This window comes from Mustela nivalis (assembly GCF_964662115.1).
Source record: "Mustela nivalis genome assembly, chromosome: 8".
Lineage (NCBI taxonomy): Eukaryota > Metazoa > Chordata > Mammalia > Carnivora > Mustelidae > Mustela > Mustela nivalis.
This window is the reverse complement of record NC_139027.1, coordinates 18838458-18866298: the sequence shown is the minus strand read 5'-3', so window position 1 is coordinate 18866298 and position 27841 is coordinate 18838458. Positions and strand designations below refer to the sequence as shown.

General features: G+C 53.9%; 1 protein-coding gene across 6 annotated transcripts in view; it reads left to right on the top strand.

The window, feature by feature from the left end:
• Nucleotides 1-27841, top strand: part of DNMT3A (DNA methyltransferase 3 alpha) — a 103098-nt gene that overhangs the window by 46842 nt on the left and 28415 nt on the right. For 3 of the 6 annotated variants that reach the window (XM_082745054.1, XM_082745053.1, XM_082745055.1), the window contains exons 4-6: nucleotides 6525-6795; nucleotides 12914-12957; nucleotides 13416-13562. In XM_082745054.1, coding sequence (XP_082601180.1) covers nucleotides 6525-6795; nucleotides 12914-12957; nucleotides 13416-13562 — 462 coding nt within the window. The remainder of the gene's footprint in view (nucleotides 1-6524; nucleotides 6796-12913; nucleotides 12958-13415; nucleotides 13563-27841) is intronic. The other 3 variants (XM_082745059.1, XM_082745057.1, XM_082745058.1) reach the window with 1 other exon arrangement.

Genomic DNA, 27841 nt, shown 5'->3' with positions numbered 1-27841 from the left:
ACGTCTCTGCCACATCCCTGCACATCTGCTGGGCTGTGTCTCCGGGAGGTGGCGCACCCCTGTGTGTCTGTGTGTGTGACTGTGTGTCTTTAACCAAGAGGCCAAGGCTGGCCGGATGCCAGGGTTCCCGGCTGGCACGGAGCTAGTGCTGCCAAGGGCCTTAAAGGCACAATGGCGGTAACATGGGGTGGGAGGGGCTGCCCCACATCTGCCGGCCTCTGGGCCTCCCTCCCCAGCACTGAGCTGCAATGCGGTGGAAAAGGCCCCTTCCAGCCACAGCCCCTGGCCTCCCACACCGCGGGGGGAGAGCGAGGCAGGTGCCCAAGCCAGCCCAGGGCCCTGGCTCAGACCTCCAGGGGCTTCCAGTAGGAGAGGCCGGGCCCTGGGCCTGCCCCGTCCACACCTGGGCCCAGGTGTGCCTGCACACAGCTGGTCCCTGTGCCCGGGCTGCCACCAGCATATGGGCTCCTTTCACCACAGATGTCTGGGCCTTGTCTCCTTTGTATTATTTCCCTCATCTCTTATTTGCCAGGTTTTAATTTTTTATGTGTAAATATTATTATTATAATAAAGGGCCTCTGAGAAATCACTTCCTTATTTGGAGCTTCAGCACTCTGCCCCACTTGGGGAGCCCAGGCCTCACCTGGAGAGGGAGTGGTGGGAGTTCTGGGGTCTGAGCCTGATTTCCAGCAAAGGGCGAGGAGGGTAGGGGCTGGGGTCTGGACAGGTTCAGCACCGAGGATTGCTTCTCGCTTTGCCTTTGGCTTGTCCCTGCAATGGCTGCTGTCAGGGAAGCAGCCGGCGGCCTTTCCCTGGCCCTGCTCAGGCACATCAAAGCCTCGTGTTCCTCCTTGGAACCCTTGGGATTTGAGGTTGGGTTTTTCCAGAGACTCAACCCAAAGGAGGAGCCAGCTTTCAAATGCCTCTCTTGTACCTGGGTCATTCTGGAAGCTTTACCACTTAGAGGGCATGGCACTTGAGGCAAGCCTTGGAGCCTTTTCCCTCTGAAAAGTGCGGGTAACACTACGAATCCGGACAGTCGTGAAAATTACACTGATTAATGTATACGCGAATTTATGTGGGTGCTGTGCTGGGGGTGGAGTGGTTGGAAGGGAGACAAACAGAAACCCAAGTCAGGCAAAGCTCGCAAGTCCAGGAGGGAGACCGGCGGGGAGTAAGGGGGCTCAGTGGAGGAGCGCTGTAGTGAGACAGGGTGTGAACAGCTCTGTAAGCAAACATCACCCGCAGTGGGCTGGGGGTTGGGGGTTTCGTGACCACTGGAGTGGACTTTACCCCCACTTCTTCTGTGCCAGACTGGGGGCGGGGCCTAGCACAAATGCCTCCCTCCCCAGGGGTGTTAGCCTGTGTGTGTGTGTGTGTGTGTGTGTGTGAGAGAGAGAGAGAGAAAGAGAGAGCGCGCGAGCGTGAGAGCGAGCACGCACGTGTGTGGAGACAGGCAGACTTTCAGACATCCTGAGAAGACAGAAAGCAGAAGGGTGGTGACCGGGGGCTGGGGGCCAGAGGAATGGGGAGTTAACATGAAGAGGGGACAGAGTTTCAGTCTGACGTGACAAGAAAGTTCTGAAGGTGGATGGTGGGGATAGTTGTATGATAGGGATACTTAATGCCACTCAATTGTACACTTGGAAATGATTAAAATGGCAAATAACATGTATATTTTACTGCAATATTTCTTTTTAAGTTTTTTTTTTTTTTTTTTTTTTTAAGGTTCTTAGAGGGGCGCCTGGGTGGCTCAGTGGGTTAAAGCCTCTGCCTTCAGCTCAAGTCGTGATCCCAGGGTCCTGGGATCGAGCCCCGCATCGGGCTCTCTGCTCAGCGGAGAGCCTGCTTCCTCCTCTCTCTCTCTGCCTGCCTCTCTGCCTACTTGTGATCTCTCTCTGTCAAATAGATAAATAAATAAAATCTTTAAAAAAAAAAAGGTTCTTAGAGAAAGGCAGCCTCTGGTCAGTGCGCCAACCTTCAGCCCCAGGTTTTTCCATAACAGCACAATTGACATCTTGGGCCGAATCATTCTCGGTTGTGGTCGCAGCCCTGTTCTAGGGTGGAGTTCAGCAGCCCCGACCCCTGTCCCCTGGAAGCCAGCAGTGTCCCCACCCCCTAGGGGATGACTGCTGCCTTCACCAGCTTGGAAGGAGCCACTCACTCAGGAGCCAAGGTGGGGGGTGGCAGGCAACAGAGAAGCAAGAGGTGGTCCTCCCAGGATGGAGGGGTCTTGTCTGGACAGAAGGTAAAGGCCAGCGAATCCTGAGGGACCCAGGAGGTGGTGGGCAGGGTCTGAAGATCCAGAATGGGGCAAACCAGCCATGGGTAGGCGCACAGAGGGCAATAGGATCAGGCTTTACCCAAATCTGTTGCTCCCCTCCAGCTCCACTCCCAGGGGAGAGAGGGGCGCTCACGGCCGCCATTCCTGTTCGGCCACCCCTGCTGCCCCGTCCCTCCAGCCTCACAGGTGAGAAGCAGAAAAGGTTGAAACTGTCACCTTCAGCTGCTGCTGGTGGCTTCTAGAAGGACCAGGGACTTCTGCGGCTTCCCCTATTCCCATGGGGGGAAAAATGAATATTTCAGGGTGTGCTCCGTCTCCTTTCAAGGCAACTGAGAAATAAAAGCTAACAAAAACAGAATTTTAAACAGTTGCTTCTGACATACAACTAAGTTAAAGCTCCCTCTGCGTCCATGAGCAAGGTGTTGCGGGTCTTAAGCGAGGCTTGGCACTCAGGACTCAGCAGTGGATGCTGGGTGCCTCCCGGGCACCCTCTTCCTGCTGAGGACAGGCCAAGGATGACGGGGGCCAGGAGGGGGCTGGGAGGAAGGCGAGGAGGTAGGGCAGACGGGTGCAGACCAGCTCTCCTCGTGGCTTCCTTGCATGGATTAGGCTGTTCTCAGCAAGGATGCCCCTTTCAGGGTGCACCCAGACCCCCCTGAGAGATGTGGACAGTCGCTTCAGTCCGTTTGCCTGTGGACCTCCTTCCTTCATCTCGATGGTTTTCTTATAGGTAGATTCAACCTGCTCAGTTGCCTGGGCCCCAGAGAGGGAACCAGTGAGGGTCCGGGCCTGGCTAGCGGCAGGGTGGACGGGGTGTGTGTGTCTTCTTTTCTTCTTTCCTTCCTTCCTTCCTTTTTTTTTTTTTTTTTTTTAAGATTTCATTTGTAAGTAGTCTCTATACCCACTGTGGGGCTCAAACTTACAACCCGGAGATCAAGAGTCACATGTTCCACCGACTGAGCCAGCCAGCCACCCCAGGGTGGGAAGGTTCTTGAGGGATAAGTTGGATCAAGGGTTGGCCTGGGCGGGACTCAGCAGCTTCCCCAATCCCAGAACTTTGGCTAACACAAGGTCATCTGCTCAGTTGGGAGGAAAGGAAGGGTGGGCAGGAGGGGAGGGGGCAGGAGCTGTGCAGAGCGCTGTGCAGGAGCTGTGCAGAGCGCCTCCCTTGTCCCTCTGGAAGGGGGAGTGGGCTCGGGCTACTGCAGACCGGGGTCCTACAGGGCAGGCCTGGGAGGGATGCTTGATCAGAGCAGGTGAAGGGCAGAGCAGGCCCTCCTGGCTCTCTCTGCTATGGAGCTGGCAATCAACAGGAAGTGAGTCCCAGGGTGAGAAGAGGCCATGTGGTCCCCAGGCAGGAAGTTAGTGACAGCAGAGTTGTCTCAAGCAGCTTGGTGGGGCTGGGAGCCTGCTCCCGTTGGAGGTGTCTGTGGGGCAGCAAGTGGCCAGAAGGAAAAAGGACACAGCCATGGTAAGAGCTTGACTCTGACCTGAATTGCCCAGCCCACATTGGCCCAGCAGACCCCCAGCCCACGTCCCTGGTAGAGGCATGTTCAGAACTCTGTGGTGCCCAGCACGGCTGGACACTGCGGGGGTAGGGGGGGGCTGTGGGGGCCTGGGCATCTCCCACACTGCTTGAGCTGTCTCAGGGTGAGAGGATTTCTACCAGGGAGGGTTTTTCTAGGTCAGGGAACCCTGTTGGTTTGAGCTGGGAGGTGGGAAAGGCCCTCTCAGTCCTGGACAGATTGTGTCCAAACACTCAGGGATGGAAGCTAAGGAGAAAGACAGGGCCTACTGCTCCCTTGCATTCCTGCTTCTGACCTTCTGACTCTGCTGGCTTCAGCCCTCTGTGCCCAAGGCTAGGCTGGCAGAGGACTTCTGGCTGAGGACTGCATACCTTTGCAGATTTCCCTGGGAGCTTCCCCTGGGAGAAGCAGGCCTGCTCTAAGCTACCCCACCTAGGCAGGAAAATAGCTTGGCTGGTCCCTCTGCTCGCCCACAGGCTGCTCTGTGTGCCTGGAGCCTTGTCCAGGGAGGACTCGGGTTTTTATTTTGTTTTTATTAATTTATTTTGTCCCCAAGGCCCTTGTCCCTATTGGCCACACTGGGGGTTCCTCAATGGGCAGCTCAGGGGCACCTCAGCAGGGCTCAGAGTTGAAGATACAGACCTTAGAGCAGACGTAGCCTTCGAGATTGTCCGCCGCGAGGGGAGGGAGCCCAGTGCTCTCTCAGGCTGTCAGGGTGCGCTTTGAGGGGTACAGCTCTTTGGAGGGAATTTGACAGGCCCTCCAGCAGCTAACCCACCTCTGGGACCCCAATCTATTGACATACGCAGGCGCACGGAACTGTAAGTGCACGGGGCTCATTGCTGTGAAAAGCAAATGGCCCAGAGGCCCACTATTAGGGAACCGTCTGCATAAATTCTGGGGCATCCATTCACTAGAATGTGGAGCAGCTGTGAAGTAGGAGAGACAGATCCATATGCACGAGTATGGAGAGATGCCCACTGTGCTTGTTAAGTGGAAAAGCAAGTTATAGAACACGGAGTAGTAAGACACCCTATTAGGAAAAAAAAATCCTGGATCTGGCTGTGCGTGTGAATCCATGTGTGTAAACATGTAACTCACAAACGATTGTAGACACGTAGAAACAAAGTCTGCAAAGGATCCTCACCAAACTGTTAACAAGGGTTTACCTGTGGTTTTGGAGGTGGGGGATTGGAAAAGGAGCTTTAACCTTTCACCACGACTCATTTTTGTATCATTTGAGTTTTCATATATGTCTTTTATAAACAAGGAAAGAAAAAAAGACTTTGATGGAAAAAACCTCAGGGGTTGAGCCTAGGCATCTCCCCTTATAGGTGGGGCAGCCAAGGGGCCCTCCTGGGTAGCGCCCTGGTGAGGTGGTAGGCTAGGCTCGCATTTGCCCTTCCCATAGGTGTTCGTGAATGGAGCCAGACGAGGTTGCTCAGGGCTGGCCTGTACCTATGGATGAGAGCTCAGGGGACACTTGCCTCTTCCACACCATGAGGGCACTTCCATTCCTTCTGAGATGCCCTAGCCTACTTCCCCCAAGGACAGAGTGCCCACCAGCCTCTCCTGCTCCCCAGGCCATCCTTACAAAGTGTGTGACCTTGAGCAAGTCACGGAATTCTCCGAGAGCCTCCTAAGGAAGGTTGAGTGGCTCAAAAAGGGTCATGGTGAGAAGGAGCCTTGCCCACCACGCAGGGGCATTTACAAAGGACAGTTAGATGATTACGCTTGATGTGATTCTTATTACCTGGAACTGTAGCAGTTTCCATTCTTAGACTCTTGGGGATGAAAGGATACATTTCCTATTAGAAGGGGAGCACGAGACACATGCCGGGGTGGGGGGCTTACTGTGGACGCTGCAAACTGCTTGTGGAGGCTCTAGGCTCTCCAGGGTTCGGGGTGCCAGAGAGCACATGGGGTCCAGAGCTGAAGGGAAGCACTGTGCTGGGCTTTGGGGCCCAACAGAATGCTTGTTTGGGAGGCCTCCTTTGACCCTTCCGCTCCAAGATGCAGCTAGTCCCTGTTTGGGTCTGGGCCTTGACAGGCCAAAAGGAAAGCTGGGGGGAATCTGGCAAAAGTCAGATCAGCCCAAGGTGACCAGAATTGATCGGTGGCACTAGACTCCTTCTGAAGAGGGGTCGTGATTGGAAGTAGGGAGAGTGTGAGGAATGTTTTTTTTTTTTTTTTTTAAATCCTTGATTGATTTATTTTTTGTGAGGCTTGAACTCCTAACCCCAAGATCAAGAGTTGCATGCTCTACCCACTGAGCCAGGCAGGCCCTCCAGAATGTTTGTTTTCACTTACACATAGATGTATTTTTTTTTCACTTATGTATAGAGGGACGTTTGTTTTTAATAGGGGCCTCAGAGTTGGCTTGGAGGCCCTCTGTCACCTCAGGGAGTGGGGGGGGGGGCGGTGGTGTGGGTCACAGTGTGGGCAGTGAAACCAGGCTGGCGAACCTGCCTGCGTTCTTCTTCTGCTTCTTCTGCTCGAGTCCACAAATCCATTGACCTCAGTGAGTCGGGCCCAGGGATCCCTTGAAACTGAGAGCAGAATTGTGTGTGTATTTGCTTGTGTGGATGCTTATGTGGACAAGGTTTTCTGGACAATGGGTGGCATAACCTTCACCAGAATTTCAGGGGGGCTAGTGATCCAAAAGAGGAAGACCAGTGATCTAATCCTCCTCTCCTGTTTCTTCATCTTTCCAGGTGGAAAGCAGTGACACACCAAAGGACCCCGCAGTGACCTCCAAGTCCCCGTCCATGGCCCAGGACTCAGGCCCCTCAGAGCTGTTACCCAACGGGGACTTGGAGAAGCGGAGTGAGCCCCAGCCAGAGGAGGGGAGCCCTGCTGGAGGGCAGAAGGGCGGGGCCCCAGCAGAAGGAGAGGGTGCGGCTGAGACCCCGCCTGAAGCCTCCCGAGCCGTGGAGAATGGCTGCTGCACCCCCAAGGATGGCCGAGGAGCCCCCGCAGAAGAGAGTGAGTCCTGGGGACAAGGGGCCACCTCTTCTGGGATCCCCAGGATTCCCCCAAGGGTTAGAGACTGGGGCCAGTAGGCCCCAGCAGGCCTGGGAGCTGGAGGTCTACTTGCCAAGGCTGTACCCCGGGGGCTGCTGGCTGGATGCAGCCTGCACACATGTTTTATTTGGCCCATGTAGTGTTTTAAACATTTTCAAAAATTAGTTGCCAGTATTTAAAAATCAAGAAATTTCACATAAAAATCTGGAGTTTTGGCTTCTCATGGAAAAAAAAAAAAAAAAAGCTAGATCTGGCAACAGTGGGTTTGTAGAATGCCAACAGTTGCAGGACTGGGGTGACGGCTGTCCCCTATACCCCTTCGTAGGCTGGTTGTGAGCCTCAGTTTCCCTCAGCCCTTACCTGGCCTGCTGCTTCTTCTACAAGACCCGCAGCTCTCGGGGACTACGTGCCAAGCCCCTGGCCTGGGTGCTTCAGGCAGTGGATGCCCTCTGCCAGGAAGAGCCCACTTAGCCTGCCCCAGCACAGAGGTCTCGAACCTGCCACAGTTCAGCTGACTCAGCTCAAGTGTGGTTGTGACTGAGTGGGATGGGGGCAGCGCAGAGGGGGGTGACCGGTGCGCCAGGCCCCTTCCTCCCCAGACTTTTTGGCCTTGCCCTGGAGTCCTGGAAAATTGCCTGCTTTTCTCTTTCAGGTTAAGCCAGTGATTTCAGGGCCAACCGAGCTGTAAACATGTTAGTAATGAGGACAACTAGCATTTGTACCGGGCTTCACAGTTTACAGAGTGTTTCCTCATATATTACCACATTTGATCCTCCCGGGGCCCTGCCAGGTTGTTTTGCATATGTGCATTTTAATTCAAAAAGTCTTCCTTCCAAGTGCGGTTGATGGAATGAGTAAATCGATTAATTGGCATAACTTACTTTGCATGGATCCAAACCCAATATTCATGCAGGATTGAAAGCATTTCCAGAAAAGAGATTTCCAAATTAAAAAAAAAATATATATATATACCTATATTTCATTCATTTATTATTCAACTAATATTTAATGATGTTCTTGTTATGTGCAAAGCACTTCCTGAGGTACTCTGTATTCGTTCTTTTGGTCCTCCAAACAATCTTCTTCAAGAGGTATTATTATTCCCATTTTAAGGCAGAAAAAAACCTGCCACTTAGCAGATGAAGTGACTCGCTCAGGGCAACCCCCAGAGCCTGTAAGTGGTAGATCCAGGATGCATTCGGTCTTGGCTCTAAAGGTGGTGTGCTCTTCTGCTGTCCCCTTTTATCCTGCAGGGGGGCTCAGGGCTGGCTGGCCGGTAACTGCCCAGCGCTCCTGGCCTCACCTGAGTGCCTTGTGGGTGTGGGTCCTGACACTGGGTGAGAGTGATCAAGGGGCTGGAGTGGAGGGAAACCCAGGAGAAAAGGGAAAAGAGACCCTCTTCCTCCCGCTAAGAATACCAGGTATTCCAGTGTGGAAACTGGGAGCCCATCAGTAAACCCAGCCCCCCGCACCCCCCTCCAACACACAGTGTGCTGATTCCTGGGACCCCACCACAACTGGCTGGGGTAAGCTGCAGGCCTTCTGGCCTGGTGGGATGGAGCTAGAGTTCTCAGGACACTCTTTTTTTTTTTTTTTTTTTTGACAGAGAGAGATTACAAGTAGGCAGAAAGGCAGGCAGAGAAAGAGAGGAGGAAGCAGGCTCCCTGCTGAGCAGAGAGCCCAATGCAGGACTCAATCCCAGGACCCTGAGATCATGACCTGAGCCAAGGCAGCGGCTTAACCCACTGAGCCACCCAGGCGCCCCCTCAGGCCACTCTTAACCCTTGAGTGTTTGCTTTCACTTTGGGGTCTCTCTGTCTTCGGTTCTGTTTGTTCTCCAGAGTTCCTTCTTTAGTCAGTCAATAGGTGTTTGTGAAACCTCCAATTGGTGTGCGTGTCAGGATCTGGGCCAGGAGCTAGGGAAACCATCAGGAACAAAAACCTGGTTCTTGCCTTCAAGGACCTCACAGTCCGCTAGAGAGACAGATGTTAATGAGAAATTCGCGCTGAGAGGCATGTGATTCTACAGGGAGATAGGTTCTCTAAGAGAAAATAAACACAGTTCTATGAGGAACTGTGACCAGGGAAACCCCAGCCAGCCCAACCTGTTCCACGGAAGCGGAAGGATGACTGGGGGTTCACCAGGTGAGGGGTGGTGTAGGAGGGAGTGAAAACTGGTACAGAGGCTCCCGGGTAGGAGGGAGCAGGGTACCGGGTCTTTGAGGACATCCTCCTGGGGCATGGTGGGGGTGTGTGCGTGCACGTGCACACGTGTGTGTGTGTGTGTGTGCGCACGCAACATGATCTGCTTTATGTTTTGAAAAAAAAAAATCACTTTGCACCCTGGTTCCCAGAGTGAAACAAAGAGGCTGGGAAGGGGGTCAGGGGGCTGCTGCAGGTGTGGAGGGGAGGAGGGCGGCTGTAATGAGGTGGCAGCAGAGGTGGAGAGAAGAGGGCAAGCACCAGGAACCCAAGGGGAAAGGGGGAGAGGTGGTGTCGAGGTGAACTCCTGGGTTTGGGATTTTCGTACATTAAGGGGACCTTCCTCAGAATGCTCCAAGCCTCCCTGACCTCCCAGTAGCCTTGGAGCATCCTGTGTTGTGTGCTTGTGGGCCTCAGAGCTGGGGGGACCCCTGAAGGCCACTGTGCATGGGCTGCATGCTGAGACTGGTGAGGTGCTGCCCCGGGACATGGCAGTGGTCTGCTGGAGGCTCGGCGGCCCAGCCCACAGCCAGCCCCGCAGAACGCATACACAGCTGCTTAGTTCCAAGGAGGGAGGAGACTAAGGGCCTCGGGAGGTAGTGATTTGGCCATGGTCTCCCTTCTGTTCCCCTCATTCCAGGTCTCCTCTCAGGAGACCCCATCCCTCTCCCCTAAACCCCTCCCATTAGTTTCTATACAGAAAAACCAGAGGACTTTAAGGCAGCCTTCCTGGGCACACAGGTGCCCCAGATCCTGATAGTACAGCCAGGAGAAAGAAGGAGGAACAGGGGAGATGACAAGTAATCAGGACAAGAGCCACCTGGATAGGCAGGTGGTGGCCTTGGGACTGCTCCTGCACTCCTAGCATTAATGCCGCCATGATTGTAATAGAAACGATGGTCATATGGCTTCCTTTGACTGGATATTGACTATGTGTTGAGTGTCCTATATCCCAGCTACTCAAAGTGGCCCGGGGACCAACTGTGTTACCTGGTATCACCTTCAATTTAGAAACGCAGAATCTCAGGCCCTACCCTAGACCTGTGGCGTCCAAAGCTACATTTGAAAGAGATTCTCATGATTTTGATGGATAGTGAACTTTAAGAAGCCCTGCTCTTTAGTTAGCCATTCTTTTGCTTAATTTTTGTGATCATATAAGGAAAACTCTTATTGTCCCCATTTTTCAGATGGGGAGACTGAGTGTTCAGAAAGGTTAAGGTACTTACCCAAGATAATATAGCTAGTGAAGGATCGGATTAGGGTCAGCACAAAGCCCTTTTCTGCTCAGATTGGGCTAGTGACTGGCCCCTGAGCCAAGCCTGGCCTTAGCCTTGTCATGGAGATTTGGGTTCCTTTTAAAGGAAATTTGGATTTGGAGTGGTCCCAGCCGAGTATAGGCTTAGACTGATAGGTAAGTGTGGTAGTGTTGGAGGCACCCTGGGCTCTCCTGCCCCCTGGACCTGAGATACTCGAGGGTCATGTCTGAGGCTGCCAGGGCCACCCTGGGAGGCACACAGCCACCTGGCCCGCCTGTGACCCTGGGTCTGGGCCAGGAGCAGATGGACTGCAGAGGGAGTGTTGAGAGAGCAGCTGACCCTCCTTGACTCAGGACAAGTGCTGCATTCTGAGGCAGGCCCGTTTGTTGTTTTGCTGAGCCAGGCTGGAAAGTGTGTGTGTGTGTGTGTGTGTGTGTGTGTGTGATATCTCTCAGTGGGCATGTGCAGAATCTGTCCGGGAGAAAATTCCGGAAAGAAGCCAGTTGGAAACTGCACAAGGAAAAGTACTTCTGTTTGGGGGAACATGGGGGCCAGGGAATAGGGAAGGGGAGAACACGAAGGTGGCGGAGGATAAAGTGAACGGGCTGGGCATTTAGGAGCCCTGAGATCTGATTTCTGCTTTGTCAGTCACTCCACAACCGCCCCCCCTGGCCCCGCCCAGCCTCAGTTTCCCCACTGGCAAAATCTAGGGGCTGGGCAGGTGCTCCCATCATCTCTATAGCTCCCTTCAACCCTGATTTTCTTTCATCCGAATGAATAGATGATTCCCCATAATGAGATGCCATGGAGGGAAATGTTTGAGAGGTCAGAGGGACCCCGCTGCGGCCAGGCCCGAGGGCGGGCGCCCCCTCCTGGCAGCCCAAAGCCTCGTTGGGAGAAGGTCCAGGTGTGAGAGAAAAGGGGGGGGGGGGCGCTAGGGATGCGAGGGGGAGCTTGCTCCAGGGAGCGCTCAAAAATATCGGGGGAGCTGGCTGTGCTGAGCAGAAGCACGGAGGAAGAGACAGCAAGACCGGGTGAGACGTATCTTCAAAGGCCTGTCGTGTAAAGTGTTAGCGAGCACCCCTGTTCCTGGCGTGCGCCCATGACAGACACTGGCGCTTCGCCCCCCACCCCCCTCGGGCAGCCGGCTGGGCACCGTCCCTGTCCCTGTTGTGTGGCCCACGCGTGTGCCCGCGCTGGCTGCTTGGACCCCTGCCTCCCCTCCCCTGGGCTCCGGGGGCGCTGTAACCCCTGGGCTGCCCCTCCCCCGGGGGCACACACTCAGAACCCCAGGGCTTCTCTAGTGAGAGAGAGGGAAAGAAACTTCCTCTCCGGGGCCGGAGGAGGCCTTCAATGCTGTGTCTGGTTTCCGCTTCAGAGCCAGGAGATGAAGTAGGGGCTGTTTTTTCCGTTTTGGGCTCCCCCACCCCAACTACCATGAGCCAGCCTCATTGACCTTCCTGCTTTGAGCCCAAGCTCAGTATTCTTGGCTTCAGAGATAGAAGTTTAGGGGCCCAGGTGGGAGGAGGGCTCACTGTCCCCCCACCCCCACCCCAGGAAGCTCTGGAAGGCATAATCACCCCAGTCCCACAGCCAGGGGTGGCTAGACTGCAAGGTGTGTGCTGGGCCTGGGAAGGGCATCGGGGGAGGACAGGGATATTCTGGAGGAGTGTGGCTGCCCTCCCGAGTGGGGTCCGGACAGGGACGGCGAGAGGATGGGACTCTCCTATAGACAGAACTTCTGGGGCTTCTGCCCTCCTAGGGAGCCTTTCCTTCTAGGAACTGGAATCCGGGCCTAGCTGGAGAGCTGCAGGGAAGAGGCGGAGGGAAGTGCCTTAGGGAAAGGGATCCAAACTGATATTTATCGAGCACCTACTACATGCTGCGTCCTGTTCCAGGCACTCAAGGTTCCCAGTAACCTATGATTTTAAACAGTCGGCTCTCTTGATTCAGTGAGAAAACAGGCTGAATGGAAGAGGTTACAGAGGTCACACAGAAACACCTGGAATTCAAGTCTTTTAGAAGAAAGGTTAGGGATGGGGAGTGGGGGTGCAGAGGCAGGTACAGATAACAGAACCACAGTGTTGAGACCTGCAGAAGGACCCTAGAGATAGATCATCTCCAGCCTCATTATCTTCCAGATAAGGAAACAGCCTCAGAAACAAAGTTGCTTCACCAGAGTCTTGCTCCAGTGGCCCTGTACCCCGCTGCCTCCGAGGACATCTTTGCTTCACTCCCTAGAAGCATACAGCTCCCTTCCAGGGCAGGGGGAGACTGTGGCACCTGGCCCCTCCTCTGGGAAGGGAGCTGTTCCTAGACAGCCCCATCTGTGTGCCTGAGACAGAGTCAATGGGCCAGAAGCCGTGGCCCTGGCTTTTCTATTATTCCTTCGGATTTGGGCCTCCAGAGCTGCCCCAGTCCTTTCTCTGCTCTAGGCCGTGCTCTGAGTCCTTGGGGCCAACATGGTGCCTAGCACGCAGTGGGCCATCAGGTTGGACACATGAACAGTTGAATGGTTAAAGGACCCTTGTCCCCATGGCAGGGACCCCAGGCACAAGGTGGGGCCTCTGAGCCACTCCTGTAACTCTGCCGACAGTCCCTTTGTTCTTCCCTCTCCACAGGCAAAGAACAGAAGGAGACCAACATCGAATCCATGAAAATGGAGGCAAGTGTTTTCCTCAACCCCCAGGGGCTCTGTGGATCCTGATTCTAGAAGAAAGCCACCTCCCTGACCAACCGTGGCGAATGTGTGTGAGGGGATCCTGAGGTGGTCTGTCCCCTTCTTTACATGTCCCCGTGTAAGGAGGAAAGGAGATGGGTGTGGAGGCTAGAAGCCCCCCAACAAGGCAGCCAGCTGGTCCCCTCTGAGACCAGACGCCTCCCTACATGGTTCATGTCCATGTGCCCCCCCCCACCCCCCGGCCCGTGGCTCACTTCTCCAGCCCAAACAGGGCCTTGCCCAGCACTCTCAGGGTTGACATCTCTGGCCAGGAGTCAAAGCTCCTGTGTTCTGTTCGAGGTGAGTGCCGCCTCAGTTTCCCCTCAGGAGGAGCGAACCTTGCAGTGGGACTGTCAGTGCCCATCTTAATGCCAGTCTGTCTCTCTGTCGTCTCTCTGTCCTAGGGCTCCCGGGGCCGGCTGCGGGGTGGCTTGGGCTGGGAGTCCAGCCTCCGCCAGCGGCCCATGCCGCGGCTCACCTTCCAGGCGGGGGACCCCTACTACATCAGCAAGCGCAAGCGGGACGAGTGGCTGGCACGCTGGAAAAGGGAGGTGAGGTGCCTTCTGGCCTGGGCCCCAGCCTGCCCCACAGAATTGGAAAACCAGAAGTTAGCTTCAGCTGCCCTCTGGAGCTGTTGTCAGGCCCCAGCCAAGCCTCAGTTTCCCCTTCGGGTTAACCTCTTGCACTTACAGGAAACCGCTTAACTCCTAGGCAGTGACTGGTTTCTTTTTTTGTTCAACAAATGTTTATTGATCACTTCCCATGTCTCAGGTAGTGTACTAAGCTCTGTGCGTATACAATTCCTGGCCTCATGGAGTGGATGTTCTGATGGAGGAGACAGAACAAGTAAAGACAGAAAAGTAAAGGAGGGGCTGAAATAGAGGATAGCAGAAGCCTGCTTTAGGGGAGGCTTCTTGGAGGAGGTGGCCTTTTTAAGTTAAGACCTAAAGGAGCAGGAGAGCTGGCTCTGATCTGGTTGCTCCTTGGCCCTTCAGTCTGCACTACCTCCATGCCTCTTGCTGCTAAATCCCTCTACTGGCTAGCTTCTACCACCCCCCACCCTCAACCCTGAACCCCCGCTGCCCGCGACTCCCATGGAGGGTATCTGGTGAGGAGTGGGGGTGGGGGTAGAATGTTCTAGGCAGAGGAAACACCACAAGCAAGACCCTGACTTGTTTGGCAAAACAAGAGACCAGTATGCCCCGCGTGAAACGAGCAAGGGAGAAAGTGGGGTCAGACATGGGGTCCAGCCATGTGGGGCTCTGCAGGTCTTGGCCAGAAGCTGGTATAATTCTGAGTACATGCAAGGTTTCTGTGCAGAGGAACGATCTGATGTTGATTAGAGGGGCGGCAGTGGAGACAGGGCAGATTCAGGAGGTCTTTTGGAGATAGAATCAGTAAGTCAGTAAGGCTTGCTGATGGGTGGGAGGGGCGAAGGAGGGGAAGAAACGGCAGGTCTCACCTGAATACCTAGGGATGGTTGTGCCGTGTCCTCAGATGGGGCAGGCAGCTGGAGGAGCGGGTTTGGGACTGCTGGGAACTGGCAGTTCAGCCTGAGAGGCCGAGGTGCCTGTAGCCGGCGGGGTAGGCAAGTCCGCACTTCAGGTGCAAAGACTGGAGGACGTCAAGAGCAGAAGCTGCTGTTTAAGTCCAGAGAAACGGATGAGCTCACCTGGCGATAGGGAGAGAGAAGAGCCCAAATCCCAAGTTTCCTCTCTGGAAACCGCACCATTTATGGGCTGCGTAGAGAGGACAACAGGGCTGAGAGGCACCTCCATTGCCTCTGACAACCCGGAGGTAGCTGGTGACTTTTCTAAGAGAAGCTTCCGTGGGGGTGGAAGCCATCCCATGGCAGACTGCAGCAGGGACAGGAGGTGAGGCCGTGGACACTGAAAGACCAAGGAGCCAGCAGCCTATCAAGCCTGATGTGCGGGGCCGCTCTCCTGTCTGATCCGCAGATGGACCTCTGGAAGCAGGAAGGCAGCAGAAGTGGCGTGAGTTGCCACCATCTGGGGCGTTCGCCCCAGGCCTTCAAAGGAAGGCATTGGCCGATTTACACTGTGTGAGCGCTCGCTCTAGAAGAAGTTCAGAACGAGGTAGGGGTTGGTCTGCGTGATGGTCTCCGGTTCCTTCGGGCTCCAGGAAGGCAGAAAATTTCCCTCCTAGAAGCACCTGGAGAAGGGACCGCCTGTCAAGTTTCCCTGAGAAGAGAGGCACTTGACCCTGAGCTCAAAGTGTGGTCTTTAGGATGAAATTCAGGAACTGGGGCTGTTCTTGCCATCTGGTGGGTTGCCTACTAACTAGCCCCCTGGCAGCCAGTGGGGGCAGGGCGGAGGGATGCGTTTTCCTGCTCTCCCAGAGTCCTGGGGCCAGAAGGCTAGGCCTAATGACGTTTAGACCTGGAACACTCATGCACTCTGTGGTTCTCAGACTAGGCTTCCCTGAAGAAGCAGTATGGAAGCCTGCCCTCAGCCACCAGAGAAAAGGGGATCTTCTCTCAATTCACAGGAAAAATTAGGATAGTCGGGGCATTTTCTCGATTTTATCATTTCCACTAGAATTTAAAAAGACTTGATCATGGGCCTCTTGTAGCATACGCAGAAGCAGAGAGAGTGGTGGGCTGAGGAAACCCCCACGTACCTATCCCGCAGCTTCAACAAGCATCAAAAGCTTTTCTAGTAAACTCTCAATGTTTGCCATCCACTTCCCCACCCCCAGCCAAGAAAGGTCATTGATGAGCATTAACAGAAAAACTTGGAAAGTTGATTCAACTGCAAATGTTTTAGGTATATGTGACTTGAGATGTAGAGGTCTTCCCCTGCCCCCAAAATATATTTTCTGGGGCACCTGGCTGGTTCAGTCTGTTGAGCACAAGACTCTCGATCTCTGAGTCTTGATTTCAAGCCCCACGTTGGGTGTAGAGCTTACTTAAAAAAATATATATATATACTTTTTGCCAATCTTTTCCTTCCTTATTTATATTCTGTGACTAAAGAGTCCATCGAGGATTTGTGACTGTCAGCACAGGAGTCAGAGCTGCTGGTCACCTCAATCTCAGAGTAGGGGGCAGGGGCTGCACTTAGGTGCTGGCCAGGGGCTCGGGCCCCCTTCAGGCTTCCTGCTGCCTGCTGAGGCCTGGCCCCAGTACCATACCCGCCCACCTTGGGCTGTGCCTGGCGTCTAGCGGACAGCTAGTTGCAGGTAACACGAATGCTGGGGAAACACAGCTAGCTTCAAGACTGCCACGTTCCCTTCAGACTGAAGAGTAGTAACTGTCCCCACAGAGTGGCCTACCAGAGGTAAAGAAACCCTTCCACCCCTGGCCACCTCACCTCATTCCCTGGCATTCGACCCTTTCTTCTGATACTGCCTCCCTTGGCCTTCCTGACCTTGGCCCTGAAGTTCTTCCCCATTTCCTCCAACTGCATCTGCTCAGCCTCCTCCTCTGTCCCGTGGCGATGGCATCCCCAGATCTCTGCCTGCCCCTCTGCCCCCCGCTGCTCTTGATCCCCCTCCTTAACCACTTAAGGGCTCTCATAGATCCTATCATCTACCTGCCTGCCTCCCAAAAAGACACGTCCCCTCCCCAAAGCATGGTTCCAGATGTTTCCTAGGCAGTGTCACTTGAAGGGCTAGCCAGCCCTTCCTAACCTCAGAATGCAACACCTGCTCTTTAAAACTTCCTGCAGGGCCCGGTTATTGGGCAGTCAGAACTCTCCGTGTCTGTGCACTGTGTAAGATACTGGGGGTACTGGAAGCCTAGAGCATGCCTAGTCACCCCAAGATAGGATGAGGGTTCAGGGTACCTCGGGAAGGGCATCACCCGTGGATCATCCGTGCATCAGCAAGAGGTGGCTTCTGGCTTTTAAGGGGTGAACTGGAATTTAGGAAAGAGAGAAGAAGGGCATTGCGGAGGGAGGTGTATGACCTGTGCAAAGGGTCTGGGGCACAAGGCAGCATGGCCTTTTCAGGATCAGGAAAGGAAGTTCGTGGTGGGGCACGGAATGTGGGGCCTGAGGACTGTGTTGTCCCGTCTTGGGGTTTCCACCAGACCCCAGTCTACACCTGCCCCTTCCTTGGTGCACATGCCCCACCTGGGGGGCCTGCTTCCCTTAAAATATTCCACCAGCTGCATTCCCTTTTGCCATGACACCCTTGTCAATCCAGTTACTAAGTGAGGTTCACTTTTGACTTTTCCATCTGAGATCACCTACCTCCCCAGGCTTTCCTCCTCCAGAAAAAAAAATGTTTAAGGCGGCTTAGAATATCACGAAAGGAATGAAATGTAAAGTAACTGGGTGAGGAAAAGGAGACGTTTGCCCCTTCCCTGGGACCGAGGTGGGAATTCCGGCCGGAGGGGGGAAGCTCTTGTCTTCCTCTGTGCCTTCATGGACTCCGTTCACTTCCTTCCTAAGCCTTTTTTTTTTTATCATGAAAAAACTGTATTTAGATTTAGCCAGCTGGACTCAGTTTAGATGATCCCAATTTTGTTGGCAACATCCAAAGCATCATAGTCAGGGGCCGGCCGAACGTACGCCTTCTTCTCTCCATCAGGCCTGGTTCAGGTGTTGACCTTGGCCACATCCATGTCATCGAGCTTCTTCACGGCCTGTTTGATCTGGTGCTTGTCGGCCTTGACATCCACAATGAACACAAGCGTGTTGTTGTCTTCTGTTTTCTTCATGGCTGACTCTGTAGTCAGGGGGAACTTGAGGATGGCATAGTGGTCCAGCTTGTTTCTCCTGGGGGCGCTCTTTCGAGGGTATTTGGGTTGCCTTCGGAGACGCAGGGGCTTGGGTCGTCGGAACGTAGGTGATGTGCGGATCTTCTTTTTTTTTTTTGTGACTGTGGACGCCTTTCAGCACCGCTTTCTTGGCTTACAAAGCCTTTGCTTTGGCTTCGGCTTCAGGAGGGGCAGGGGCTTCCTTCTTAGCTTTCGGCGCCATCTTCGTAAAAAGCCTTCCTAAGCCTTTTAAGGACTAAGCTGTGCTTGAATCATGACGAGGCCTTGCTGGACAACCTACAGTTGCTGGACAACCTACAGTAGCTCCCCACTGTCTCCCTCATGGTGTCAGGAATCCTCAGGCCTTTTTTCCAGGCATCGGTGCTCCTGTGACTTCCCCCCACCGCACCTCACTACCATTCTTCATGAGAAAGGTCCTCTGAGAGGGACCAGTCCCCCCTGTATATTGGCCTCTTCTTTCCTCCCTATCTCTGCTCCCCCTGGGGTTTCCTTTATCTGTTCTTCGGGAGTCCGCAAGGCTCCCCGGCTCATCCTGACCCCCTTCTCTGCACCCCATAGCCCTTGCTATTAGTATTTTTGGCTGTAGCACTCTGGGAAATTTCATAGGGTGTTTTTCACTATTTCTTTTCCCTGTTAGTCGAGTCATTCCCCCATCACGCCCAATCTGATGTCGGGCAGGGGTCATGGGTTCAGCAAATGGCTGTGGCTTGGCCATGCAGTTGACAGGTTGGTGAATGTGGAACACCTCCTCAGAGAGCTCAGCCCTGCGATTTCTGCCTTGAGGCCCCAAGCCTTTGGTTTCCATAGGGTTTTCCCAGAGGCGCCGACAGGTGTACCTGGAGAACAGCTTGGGGCCCGGGGACCCGTGCAATTAGGTTCTCATGGCTGAGGTGATGCCCTGATTCTTGTCCACCCTGTGTTCCTGCGGTTTCTGCTGGGCCTCTGCTGTGCTCCGCCCGGGAGAACTGGGCCCAGGTCGCCACAGGCAGAGAGGGTCCAGGCCCTGGTAGCGGGGAGGGCGGGCGTGAGGTAATTCCTCCTCCCAGGGGAGGTCAAGGCTGATAATTAACAGAACAGAAGGACCCAGGGGGAGTACTCTGGGCTTAGCAAGGGCTTCTCCTATGTATTACTTCATCGGTTCTCACCATGGTGAGGTGGAGGGGTGAGGAGGGCTAGTCAGGCAGTTGGGACATCATCCAGCCAGAGGGGCCATGGACCCCCAGTTCGTACCACTGCTTATGGCTTCAGGGCTCATGTGAAGCTGGGGGATGCTAGGGCTGTCAGTAGTGTCTTCCCCCAAGCCCGATTTTAAAGTTCTGTCAGGGCAAGGGTACCGTGTCCTGCTGATCTAGGACCTGGTCCTTTTTCTGGCTCCCATCCCAAAGGAGGAGGGATTCATGCCTCTTTACACTTGCCGGATGCTTCGTACATACTCGGTAGCAATGATGGCAAATAATCTGTGGTTCTAGTCTCTCGTCCCCTTCCGTGCCCCTCCTATAGCGGGCAGCGCCCCCATCCCCTGCCTCCAGGTTGCCCTACAGGCAGCAAAACTTTTACTTTCCTGAAGGGAAGGGTGCCTTTGGAGGCAAGTTCAAATACCACTTGGAGACTTACCTAGGGTGGGACCTCAGTGTCTCTTGCAATCTCACTGAGCTGAGGTCCCTCGGCAGTAGCTGGCCTTGGCTCTGCAGCGTGTGTCCTGGGCGTGGCTCCTGCCCACGTGAGCAGCCCGTGCCTGTGCCTGTGCCTGCTTTCTGCCTCTCCCCACCCTGAGCTTGGTAGACGCAGGCTCTCTGCGCACTGCTGTCCCCAGGGCTGGCATTCCGGAGGGACTGGGTAAAAGTGTGCTGAATGAATCAATAATTCGAGTCTCAGAATCATGTGGGCTAATAAAGGAATTCTTAATATCCAAAGCTCCTAGAGCAGGGCTCGCCTAAAACAGGAACCTGATGATTTTTGAAATGATTTCATTTATTAATTAATTATTATTATTTGCTCGAAATGATTTTAAATGACACACGTATTACACAAATGCGTTCTTCTTGTAAAAAAAGACTCACCCCTCCCCCATGGGTTTAAGTCCCCCAGCAGAAGCACTTCGTTGTTAATTTGGTGATAGGACGTGATTTTTTCTGTCCATCTCTGTGTGTATAAATATATAATTTTGTTTCACAGTTGTTTTTGTTTCTTTTCCTTTTTTACATAAATGGAACCACATCGTAGCTTCATTTTACAGCTTGGTTTTTCACTTACAATAAGCACCAACTATCTAGCCATGTAATTATGGTTCTATCCCACTGTACAGATTACCACGGTTCTACTTACTTGTTCTCTGAAGTGGGGTGGGGGGCTGTGCGCGGTGTTCATGTTGGTTGAGTGTTTTATCGCGTGAGCACCTGCAGTGGTGAGCATCCCTGGTCCTGCCTCTTTGTGTATCTGTGTTTCTCTAAGACAGACACCCAGAAAGAGAAATGCTAGGTCGAAGGGACTGTGTGCTTTGCATTTTGTCAGGTCTGCCAAATTGCCCTCCAGGAAGGGCAAGGACCAATTTATGCTCCCATAAACAGGGCATGAGAAGACTTCCGCCTTTGCCAGCGTCAATATTGGGCTAATCTAAGGGGTGGAGAAAATGATGTCTTGCTATGATTTAATTGGCGTTTCCCAGATAGTAAGTGAGGTTGGACATCTTTTCATATGGTTACGGGCCATTTGTGCTGTTGTTACTAGGAGCCCAGCAAATGTTGCTTCTGCTTGCTTTATAACCCCACCGTGCTTCCTGTCTGTCCTGGGGAGAACAGCCTGTGAATGTCCAGAGGCTCGTCTCCTGCTGTGCTATATTCCATTTAATAAGCAAACGCTAAGCACCTACTACGTAGGGGGCCATTGTGCTGGGGGCTTTGGGAATAAGGAGATGAATTAGGTGTGATCCCCTGGGCTTTAGTACAGGAGACTTGAGAAATGGTGGCACCAGCAACGTAAACCATTAAGGACTAAAACCAGATTATGAGCAAAGTATGCGGCAAGTAGTTTTAGGTTGTTCTGGTCAGCAGGCATTCCTTACTTATCCGCCGTATGTAAATTTATGACAACGTGAACTTTCTTACAGGATGGCCTCAAAAATAATATCTCCCTTCCAGGAAGTGAGGCCATTTGGGGCAGGCATGACAAGACTACTTTACCAAAAGGCTGAACAGGTTTTTAAAGGTATGTCTGTGACAGCCTGTAATCAGAATGATTTTCAGGGCTGGCCTTTAGGATGGGCTGTGAAAATTGTCATCCTAGAGGCTCCCATGGTCTCCTAAGTAGGTGGGCCGTTTGCACCCTGGAGCGTTCACTTCATCTGGAGGGTACAAAGAGCTCTTAGAACAATCCCCACTTCTTAGGGATGAGAAAGCAAGTGGTAGCCATGGGCGGCAGGGTCTAGCAGCTGACCGCACCAACCCTGGAACCCAGCGAAAGGAGTCGGACTTGACTGAGCTCCTATTTCTTGCCAGGCACTGTGCCAAGAGCGTTCACTTTCACCCCAGAGCTAAGATGTGATCAACTGAACTCGTATGTATATCAGGACCCACCAAACAGAGTCTGCTTCAGGGTCCCAGCCCGGGGCGGGAATGTAAACCTCAGTCCATTTGCGATTATGGGAAACACTTGTCCGCAAACCTCACGGACACCGATCATAGTCGTCTGGCTCAGCTTTTGCGCCAGCTCACCTGAGCCTAAAAAAGCAGGACCTGCTAGCCTTATAAGGAAACTCCTGACTTCGTAGCCAATCGAGCCCTGCTTCCGCCTTGCCTCTCCCAATATTCTGGCAAGCTCTCTCCCATCCAGAATCCCTAGGGGAGAGTGCTCCGTTACGTTTTGGGTTCTGTGCTCCCCGATCCGTGGACTGTTTTCCCGTGAGTAAAGGACATCAAAGTCATTAGTAAACTGTTTTATTTTTGTCATTGGACAGATACATTGTCTGCAATTACTATAAGAACTATTTTTATCCCGGTTTTACTGATAGGAAACCAAGATTTCCCCTAGATAAGGAGGTAAGAACCACATGGATATGCTTGTAGAACGTTCCCAGGGCAAGACTGATCTCATGCTGCTCTGTTTTGCACCCAAACGACTCACCTAGAACAGAATCTTCCTGGTTTGCAGTCGTAGCTTTTCTTCCAACTAAAGTATGGGGTTAAAAGAGGGGCAGAGCTAGGTGGCCCAGCAGCCCCCAGCTGCATCCACTCCCCATCTCCTGGGCCACCCACTCTCTTTCCAGGTTTGGGTCCTTTTCAGTCCCTGGGACTGGTCCGCCCCGCTCAGCAACTTTGGTCCTGAGCCCTTCCTTCCCTTGAATTGCAGTTTTCTCACGGCTGTCTGTTTGACATTGTGCGATTGGATTAAAACAATGTTGGAATGCAATTCAGGAGGCCTGGTTTCTGGACTCAGCCTCGGCCCCTGATCGATTTGAGAAGGTCTTTCCTCCTCTCTGTCTGCACGTCCGCTTCCTTATTTGTAACCTGACGGAAATAGACGTAGCTGACCCCAAAGATTTTAAAATTTTGTAATTTGGGGGTGGAGGGCGGGAGTCCTGCTCTGTGGTGCCTTTGTCTCCTATACTACCCTGTACGTGAATTCCAAATCAAGTATTCGAGTGCGTTCTCAGACCTTACATACGTACCTCTGTAGGAAGCACACACATAAAGTATCCTGATAAGGATTTGTATAAAGACTTCTGTGACATGGACGTGTTTGGCGCTATAGTCTAGCTTTCCTTTCCGCTTCCCTGCTATCCCTCTTTCCTCCTCTGGTGTTACATGCCCAGATCAGAAAGGTTGACTGTGGTACTACCTTCAGACACCAGGTCTGGGCTGGGGAGGGGCGAAAAGGGCCGTGTTGCAAAGCGTGCTCTCCACCTACCCCCCCAGCCCCACCCCCACCGGTGTGTCAACCACACTCCTGTCCTCCTGGGGCATTTCCTTAGCTCGGGAATTCACCTTCCAGCTTCCGGCTTTGGTGGCATCTGCTTAGATCTGCCCCTTATTATTGGTTTCCTTTTCATGAGCACATATTCATTCATTATTTCAAGGACTTGTTGAAACTTAGCTGAGGAAGTACTGTGTGCTCAGGCTTTAAGATAACACCACGTGTGTTTGGGTATCTAGCCCATTCCCACATTTTCTAGACACTAAGGAAACAAATGTGGAGGAAAGCCAGAATCCCACCCCGGGATCCCCCTTCCCCTCCAGAGGGGTGGGCAGGTGTGGGAATGTCTGCCTGTAGCCCAGTAGGGCCATTTTGGAAATAGGACCATATGGGCCATGGGAGCGACTAACTAGCCCTGCCTGAGGACCTTGGCGCAGGCTTGCCGAAGAGAGGAGACAGCATGCAGGCCTTCCACAGGAGCCGGGAGTCTCCCTGGCAGGAATGGTGGCAGCACGGCATTGGGTGGGCTCCTGCGGCAGGTGCCGAGAAATCCTCTGGGAGTTTGGAGTCCAGAGCACTTCAAGATGGTTTGCATCATTAGTTCAACCTCGGGAAACATTCTCGTAGCACTTTTTTTTTTTTTTTAAAGATTTTATGTATTTATTTGACAGAGAGAGACACAGAGAGGGAGAAGCAGGCTTCCCGCTGAGCAGGGAGCCTGATACGGGGCTCGATCCCAGAACCCTGGGATCATGACCTGAGTCGAAGGCAGAGGCTTAGCCCACTGAGCCCCCAGGCGCCCATCTAGCACTTTCTATGAGGCAAAGGAGAATATATAATGGCGATGTTCTCTCTGCTTTGCTTTAAAGAGCAGACCCATGTCCAGGAGACCCCCAGGGACGTTCAAGCCTGGGGAGGCCAGCCTGCCTATATGACTCTAGCCAGTACGTTAGACGAAGGAGCTAATGGGCTTGAATTCAGTTGTTACTGAACACACAACAGCGCTGAGCTGATGCTGGAGGACTTGCTCCCTGGCCCGTCCCAGAGCTGCATGGGGCTGCTGGAGGAGGCTGGACTTTTCACCATGAACCTCAGTGTCAGGCAGGAGCTCTTGGCCGCGGGGGGCGCCGGGGAGGGTTGGTGGTGGGGGCGGGATTTCCCAGGAAGCTTCCTGGTGCAGGCATCCTTTGTGAATTCTAGTAGGGATCCATAAGGTCTTTCAGGGAAAGAACCACTGAGGGCAAAGAGGAGGCATGAAGCTTCTGGGTTGGGTAGGGAACAGCAAGAGGCTCTGGTACGTCGTGTGTGAGAGTCAGGAAGTGTAAGAAGAGATAAGACGACAGAGGAAGATGGTCAGATCGGCAAAGGCCTTCCTGTCACAGTGAGAGACCGAGGCTTCACTGTGCAGGAGAGAGCAGGGGTGTGAGAGAAGCGAGTATGGATTTTAGGAAGGTGACCCTGGCGGCATGGCAAGGGAGGCCAGAGCCAAAAAGCTGAGAAGGAGGAGGACTTAGGACAACATTCCATGGCTTTGACCGAGGGTCCAGGTCACAGGAGGCAGACAGGATAGAACTGTCTGCAGTTGGAGGGTGGGGAGAAACCTGCTTTGTTTGGGGACTGGGGGTGGTGGTCCTCATCTGAGCTAGAGAATGCTAGAGGGAGAGCAGCTTTGGGACCGGACGGTGGTGTGGGCTTTTCATTTCCTTAAGGATGTATTTTGATCAGCAGGAGGTTTTCATTTTAATAAGGTCCAGTTTATCCCATTTTTTTTTTCTTTCATTTTTTTAGTGCGTGTAGCTCAGAATTCTCTGCCTACCCCAAGGTTGGGAAAAGGTTCTCCTAGGAGGGGCTGGACCTTTGAGTTAGACGTTGTTAGACAAACTGCTTTTGAGAAGTCAGCAGGGTGGCCGTGAATGGGGAGAGGTGTACCAGGCAGCTCAAAAGGTGGGTTCGGAATCAGGGTCCCTGTTGTGGAAGGTGAGTGCACGCTGCAGGGGAAGGGAAAGGCCCGGAGTGCAGGCTTGGAGAGCAGCCCGCACTGACCCGGATAGTGTGGAGCAGGGACGCACAGCTCCTGGGAGTCCCTGGCAGCCGGGACTTTGAGGACTTCCCCAGAAGGAGCTCTGAAACCCATTAGAGGACCATTCAAGACCCCTGTGTCGCTAATCTGCAGAGCCCTTTCTAATCTGCGTGAAGTGTCTGGTCATCCTGGCCTCCACCGCTCAGTTTATACTTTTCCCAAGGCCACCATGTCTTGTGTGTGTGTGTGTGTATGTGTGTTTGGGTGTGTGTGTATAATTTTCCATTTTCGGACTTGCCGTTTTTTAATTACAACTCTTTGCAGTGCCTTATGACTCTTCCCCTATTCCTCTTTAGTCAGTAAATGGTGGGCAGTATAAATGTTTTAATTTTCCATTCCCAACCTAGATGGGTTGAACAAAAATAGGGATGAAACAGCTCAGTCTCCTGCATATTTGCTTCTAGATGCTGTTTAAAGGGCAACTTTGCGGGGTAAACAGATACCAAAAATTGAGTTGGACTTGCTTTATACACAACAAAAGTGCGATCAGAAGTCAGCATCTTGAAGGGTGTGTTGGTGTAGTAACACTGCATCAGAATCACCTGGGCAGGGCATTCAAAAGGCCCATTCCCAGGCCTCTTTTGGAACGTCCTAGAGGCAGAAGCCTCTTGGGGGGTTCCCGGGAAAGCTGATTTTCTAGCCGGCTCCCCAGATAATTCTGAGACTTACGGAAGTTTGAGAACCACCAAGCTTTGGATGATTCCAAGGAAACCAAACTTGGGACGCAAGTGATTCCCAAAAGATGTCTTTATTGTATCACCTACATTGCGGGGTGCGGGGGGTGGTGCTCTGTGCACATTGGGGTCACCGGGGATTTTTGTTTTTGCTTTAACCACCATGGTCTGGGCCCCTCCTCTGGATTTGTTCATTACATTTGGAATTTAGTGATGGACCCTGCCCCCCCCCCCGAGTTTCTGAAGCTCTCCAGGTGATTCTAACGTACAGCCCAGGGTGGGACTCTCCGATCGGGAATCCTGAGCTGGGAAAGATGTGCGGCGTCTAAAGCGGGCAGCGCTAGGGAACTGTTTCCAAACTTGGGTGGGGGAGAGAAGACCGGAAAGGACTTGGTACAGGAATTCAAATTTTCCCTTTGGGATGGAGATTGTAGGCGTTCCTGCTGTTTTCAGCAGTTTACCACTTGGCTCGTCCGCCGGGCTCCTCCTGGGGCTTCTCTTAGGACTCTGAAACTTGAGAGGGTCTGCATGCCTGAATCTGAATGGTGGTCCCCGAGGCCCCTCCCTTTGACCCCCAGGCCTAGAGCAGGGGTGGGGGAGGGGAGGGAAGGGGACAGCAGCCCAGGCAGTTTGGGTTTACCAGGTTCCTTTTGACCCATACCCCAAGGTGTGAAATCTACGTTTCTCGCAAGGCTCGGGTTTCTAAAGCAAAGTGACCACATGGACAAGTCCTCAAGCCAACTTGACATAGGGTTCTTTCCACCTGTCAAATGCTGCCCCCCCCCAACTTCCTTCTGTCCTTCCTGTAACATTCAGCAGATATCCGTGGTCCCATCAGACTGATTAGGAAACCAGGATCCAGAGAAGGTAGGCATTTGCTGAACGAAGCTCCTGGCACCCACTGTGATCCCCTGCTCAGTCTGAGCCCTCCCATCCGGCTCCTGGTGGGGACTCGGTGAGGTACGGGCCAGCCACATGGCCACCTGTACCCCTGCTCCCTGCCCAGACCCCGCCCCCCACTCCCTGGTGGAGCCCTGCACACCCCGCCGCTCTGGGCTGGGGGCTGAATGCGATCTGGAGGGGAGAGCTGGCTCTGCAGGGAAGCCTTCCCCTTACTGAGCGACGCTGGAGCTGGCGGGAAGGAGAAGGCGGGTGGGTCAGTGAGGGACGAGGTAGCCGCTGCTGCAGCTCCAGGAGCCTCGGCGGCTGGGGCTCCCAGGCCCCTGGCATCAGGGAAAGTGCCGCAGTGACTGGAGAGAATGACAGGGCTGGGACGAGTGAAGGCCGCCTAGGGTGATGGCAAGGAGAGATGAGGCCAGGCGTCAGCCAGGAAGGGCCTCCCGACCCTTTCTGTGGCTCTCTGGATCCCTGGAATGCGTGCGAGGGGGACTGAGTGTGTGGATCCTACAGCGGGCGCCCCGGGGCGCCTCCTCCCTCGCACCCCTGCCCTCCCTGTGCTGGGGAGCCGAGGCGGCCGCAGACACCCCTGAAGATCTGGCTGCTCCTGTCTGAGAAACCGGGAGGCTGTGCCCACTCCTCGCTCCCCCGCCGCTGCGCTCCCGTGCCCGCCCCCGCCGATCTGGGTCTCCTCCGATTTCCTTCAGCACACGGAGACCGCCTCCCCACCACATAATTTACCACCTAATTGCATGCTGTCTTGGAGGAGGGCTGTGGTTCCATGCGCGGTGGGTCTCGGGCACACAGTCGGGCTGTGAGTAACACAAGGGTGGAGGCCCGTCTCCCCCACCTCCGCAGTGTCCTCCCTGGGCCCAGCGGTGGTGGGTGCTCGGGACGGCTGTGCTCCTGGATCCCGGGGTCGGGCTGGGGTTCAGGTGGGCTCAGATGTCGGCTCCAGAGTACAGCACGGCCCCTCCTGTGGGTTCTTCGACTCGCGAGGGGGATGGGGTGCCCCTGGCCCCCAGCGTTTGCCTGAATGCTGCACCTTTCCTGGGCCCAAGTTTGGGGAGGATGGCACAGAGCCCAACAGGCCAGCACAGTGCGGGTTGCCATGGTGACCCTTTTTCGTTTCCTTCCGAAGGACGATCGTAGGACGGATCGTTTCTTTCAGCCCGTTCATCCTTCATCCGCCTGGGCTGCCACCATTCTCTGCACTCTGGGAACCACGCTGCCCAGCCCCATTACCTCTGCTTTGTGCCACAGGGAACCACTTGTCGGGAGGCTCGGTTCTAAATCACAGTCCAGTATCAGCCGGTGGCGTGTTCTGGCTTGAAGGGGAGCAGTGGGGACAGGCCCTGTGCTCCTGGATCCCGGGGCGAGCTCACCTCGGCCTCTCCTTCTACCTGCCCTTCCTCTCTCCAGACCGCTTCCTCCTCAGTTAGTGGCTCAGACCCTCTGGGTGGGCTCAGTTCCTGAGGGCTTCGGTTTCCTGGTTTGTAACAAGGACAGCCGGGGCCTTTAGTGGTT